Source organism: Eubalaena glacialis, chromosome 10 (genome assembly GCF_028564815.1).
Source record: "Eubalaena glacialis isolate mEubGla1 chromosome 10, mEubGla1.1.hap2.+ XY, whole genome shotgun sequence".
NCBI classification, from domain to species: Eukaryota; Metazoa; Chordata; class Mammalia; order Artiodactyla; family Balaenidae; genus Eubalaena; species Eubalaena glacialis.
In genome coordinates this window covers 110,567,524-110,572,775 of record NC_083725.1, presented here as the reverse complement: position 1 = coordinate 110,572,775, position 5,252 = coordinate 110,567,524, and the positions used below count along the sequence as shown (strand labels likewise).

The 5,252-nt window shown below is 38.9% G+C and overlaps 1 protein-coding gene across 1 annotated transcript; it reads left to right on the top strand.

Annotated features, from left to right (window-relative positions):
- The first annotated feature begins 2,742 nt into the window (after positions 1-2,742).
- Positions 2,743-3,694, top strand: LOC133099945 (olfactory receptor 10Q1). Its single transcript, XM_061203774.1, is given in 2 exon segments — positions 2,743-3,572; positions 3,574-3,694. Coding segments are annotated over 2 exon segments (951 nt in total).
- Positions 3,695-5,252: the final 1,558 nt, after the last annotated feature.

Genomic DNA, 5,252 nt, shown 5'->3' with positions numbered 1-5,252 from the left:
TAAAACATAAACCTCACTTAAACTTATTTTCAGAAGTGAAACGTTTACTTTTCTCAGCTTATGTTAAGCTATTTTATCTTATATGCTTGTTCACATTTTCCTTTGTTTTCAGCTTTTTTCTCTCTGAACAATATTTACTTTTTTTAATTGGTATATTTACTTTTTAAAATCAGGTCGTTTGGAGTGGATATGCTGTGTGTATATTCTACTGATGATTATTATTCAGAATTACATGTTTGAATAGAGATTTCTCTAATTAGTCACATCTACATGAAATAGCTCTTGAATCCTTCCTTCCATAGATTGAGGAAATTAGTATACTTTCATTTCTCCCATCCTTCCCCACCAGTTTCCCAGTTGTATAATTTGTGGTTTTAAATATGCATAGCTATTTTAATGTTTTGGCATTTTGTATTATGTATGTTTTCAATAATTATTCTTACGATTTTTTTTGCTTTTAACAATATTTGCATTAACCATTTAGTGTTAAATACATATTTTACTCTTTGATTTCTCAAATCAGGTTTTTATATTACAACTTCTTCAATCTTGAATTATATGTTCTGATTAATCACCCAGCAACCCAAAGTTTTTGTTGAGGAATTGTTTTAATTGTATTTAGAATGGTATGCAAGCATACGTCATTTTATCACGCTTCACTTTATTGTGCTTCACAGATATTGCATCTTTTTTTTTTTTTTTTTTACAAATTGAAGGTTTGTGGCAACCTTGCATCAAGCAAGTCTTTCGGCACCATTTTTTCCAACAACATTTGCTCACTTCATGCTTCTGTGTCACATTTTGGTAATTCTTGTAATATTTCAAACTTTTTCATTATCGTTATATTTTTTACAATGATCTGTGATCAGTGATCTTTGACGTCACTATTGCAAATCTGAGGCTCAGATAATTGTTAGCATTTTTTAGCAACAAAGCATTTTTTAATTAAGGTATGCCCATTTTTTAGACATAATGCTATTGCACACTTAGTAGACTATAATATGGTGTAAACACAACTTTATATACACTGGGAAACCAAAAACGTTGTAACTTGCTTTATCACGATATTCATTTTCTTTCTGTGGTCTGGAACTGAGCCCACATCTCCGAGGTATGCCTGTGTTTCCTAAACCCTTGTTAATCTGAGAACATCTTTCTGTTGCTTTTGAGCATAAATCACTAAACCTGGGTATAGTATTCTTTCACAAGAATTTGTTTTTCTTAAAACTCTGTAGACATTGCTCTATTGTCTCTTGGGGTTTTGTATTGAAAATAAAATTGTAGTCCAAACTATAGAAAGTGCTTACTTGACAGGTATTTTCCCCTTCCCAGATCCTCATAAAACTCTTACTCACCTGATTGTTTTAATGCCTATTTGAATTCTGCTATTGCATTTTTAGTTTTCTTATTGTCTTTTCTTCCCTCAAGCAGCGCCACTTCATTTTTACCTGATTCCTTTACAGGTTCCTTTCATCTGAATCTGTCCAAGTCTTAAAAGTTTAGGTTCATGGTTGGAAACTTTTTTTAAATACTCAAATAAGAGGAAATAGATAAAGAATACATATCAGAAAGGATTGGAATAAAAGGTGTTTGCCTAGTTTTATATGGACTCAAAACTGGATGAAAAGTGAAAAATTCATGAATAAATTATAGTATAGCCATAAAAAATGGGACACCATAAAGCAATGGAAAGAACAGTCTTGCTATACAAAACAGCAAAAATAACTTTGCAGACATAATGTTGAAGCCAATTACAATAAAGTACACACTTTCTTATTACATATGTAAATTGAAGCTTAAACTAATCTTCAGTGATAAAAGTCAAGAGAGTAGTTATCTTTGTGAAGGATAAAGACTGAGAGAAGACATAAAGAATGCTTGTAGTTTACTGGAATTGTTCTATTTCTTAATCTTGGTAGTGTTTATATTGGTATATTTACTGTGTAAAAAACAGATCAAACTGTACACTTAGAATTTGTAAAGTTCTCTGTATGTATGCTATATTTCAAAAAGAATGTTTACCAAAAAAGTAAACATCACGTCCATTTATCTAATTTTGAAACTATCTACAGCTAGATTGGCCCTCCCTATCCGTGTGTTCTGCACCCGTGGGTTCAACCAATCAACAATAGAAAATATCTGAAAAAAAATTTTCCAGAAAGTTCCAAAAAGCAAAACTTGAATTTGCCAGGCACCAGCAACGATTTACATAGCATTTACATTGTATTAGGTATTATGAGTAATCTAGAGAGGATGTAAAGTAAACGGGAACATGTGTGTAGGTTATAGGCAAATACTATCCAATTTTATAAAAGGGACTTGAGCATTCATGGATTTTGGTATCCAAGGAGGTCCTGGAAGCAATCCCCCATGGATAACAAAGTAAAACTGTATGCAACTCTTTAGTTTAATTAAATAGAGGCAAAGAATTAGCGTTTGTCAATTGGATTTTAAATACCAGAGTTAAAAAAAAAGAAAAAGTTTCTCCAGGAACATCTGGCGACATCTCTGTCACCAGAAACTTTTACAGATTAGAATCTATCCCGTTCACGAAGATTTCCAAGGAAGAAGATACCACGCCCTCTATTGTGAATTCATTCCCAAACATGGAGATTGGAAACGGTATACTAAATAGGTAATTCCAAATCAAAAATCAAATTTTAAATCCCTGATTCTACTCAGGCAATTAAGTAACTCAGTAAAGGAAGGTTCAGCACTTTCTGCTCTTCTTTTGCAGAAGACATGTTTGCTAGAAGCCCTGTCCTCAACCAATCCGGCCCCACTGAGTTTGTGTTTCGAGTCTTCACCACCGTCCTGGAATGCCGGGCCCTCCTCTTCATCCTCTTCCCCCTCCTCTACTTGATGATCCTTTGCGGCAATACAGCCATCGTCTGGGCAGTGTAAGCACACAGCGCCCTCCGCACCCCTATGTATTTCTTCCGGTCCAATCTGTCTTTCCTGGAAATCTGCTACACCTCTGTTGTGGTGCCTTTGATGCTTTCCAACATTCTGGAGGCCCGGAAGCCCATTCCCTTAGCTGCTTGTGGGACCCAAATGTTCCTTTTTGTTGCCCTTGGCAGCACTGACTGTTTTCTCTTGGCAGTCACGGCCTATGACCGCTATGTGGCCATCTGCCACCCACTGCACGACCCGCTCACCATGACCCAGAAGCTGTGCATCCAAATGGTGGTCTGTGCCGTGGGCCTGGCCCTCTTCCTCCCCCTGCAGCTCACCTCCTTAATCTTCCCCCTGCCCTTCTGCGGGCACCGCCGGGAAATCAGCCACTTCCTGTGTGATGTGCCGCCGGTCCTGCGGCTGGCCTGCGCGGACACCCGCTTGCACCAGGCTGTCCTCTATGTCGTGAGCATCCTCGTTCTGACCGTCCCCTTTGTCCTCATTTCTGTCTCCTGTGTGTTCATCACCTCCGCCATCCTGCGCATCCGTTCTGCTGAGGGCCGCCACCGACCCTTCTCCGCCTGCTTCTCCCACCTCACTGTGGTCTTGCTGCAGTATGGCTGCTGCAGCCTGGTCTACCTACGTCCACGGTCCAGCACCCCAGAGGACGAGGATCGCCCTGGTCTACACTTCTGTCACCCCCTTACTCAACCCCCTGATTTACACTCTGCGGAACAAGGACGTCAAAGGCGTTCTGAGGAATGCCGTCATCAGTAAAGCAGCTTCTGATACCAACTGAAGGCTTAGGGGGACTGGGGTGGGTGTCTGTCACTTGAGATGATAATGACAAATATAGCATTATAATACTTATTGTCCCACACTTTGCAGTTAATATGTTTTGTTTTGTTTTGGGTTTTTTTTTTGTTGTTGTTGTTTTTGTTTGTTTGTTTGCTTGCTATACTTGTCCCATGTCTACAATCCATACTCATTTTCCTGAAGCGCTTCAAATAAGATTTGAAAATTTGGACAAAACTTTCAATGAAGGAGCTCTAGGCTGCTAGTCTGACTTAAAGATCACAGCTCACCCATGGCAATTGTTCTATCAACACCCCCCCAAACATGCTGTGAATGAAAGTTGATACCTTTAGACCTTTAGACATCCTGCCTCCTGAGGAGACAATGATTTCAATTTATCCCATGAAACATGCATTAAGTAGGGACTATCCATAAAAACCTGTATTTTACTCAAAGAAATATATTTTATTATTATTTTGGAAATGAACGTATGGCAAGCAATAGCTTATTTAATGCATCAACTTCCTTCATTCCATCCATCCCGCCTGGTCACCTTCATTTTCTTTTATTCTGCCATGGCAGGATATGGTCAGGAATTAGCATTCATTGACTAAGCACCTACTAGGTGCTAGCCATGTTAGAGTATGGAAAGCTGCATCTGGATGATGCCAGGACTGCCGGCATGTGCTGTCTGTTCTGGTGGCTTTCACGTCGTCTTTGCTGTTCCTCCTTCCTCACCGCCTCCTGTGTCTTCATAACGGCTGCTGCTCAGATCCACGCAGCGGGTGGCATTACTGTTTCTCCCTCCTCAGCAAGGTCTAGCTGCCACATGTGCCCCAACTACAGGTAAACAGTCAAGTAGAATTGGCTCCCTCTCTGGTTTTCACACCTGACTTCACACTGCCCAACCTTCTTATTTACACCCTGAGGAAAAATGAGGTGAAGAGGGCTCCCAGCACAGTTCTTTTTTTTTTTTTTTTTTTTGCACTTCTCAAAATTTATTTAAAACATACAGGGAAAAACCTGATTATTTTATGAGGAATGTGGTTTCTCAGTAAGAAAACAGAATCTTCTGAGTAATCCTTAACTTCAGTGGGAGAAACCCATTATTTCTTTTTTTTTTAATTTTTATTTATTTATTTTTTAACTTTGTAATGTTATTTAATTTATTTTTTTATACAGCAGGTTCTTATTAGTCATCAGTTTTATACACATCAGTGTATACATGTCAATCCCAATCGCCCAGTTCAGCACACCACCATCCCCACCCCCCCACGGCTTTCCCACCTTGGTGTCCATACATTTGTTCTCTACATCTGTGTCTCAACTTCTGCCCTGCAAACCGGTTCATCTGTACCACTTTTCTAGGTTCCACATACATGCGTTAATATACAATATTTGTTTTTCTCTTTCTGACTTACTTCACTCTGTATGACAGTCTCTAGGTCCATCCACATCTCAACAAATGACTCAGTTTCGTTCCTTTTTATGGCTCAGTAATATTCCACTGTATATATGTACCACATCTTCTTTATCCATTCGTCTGTTGATGGGCATTTAGG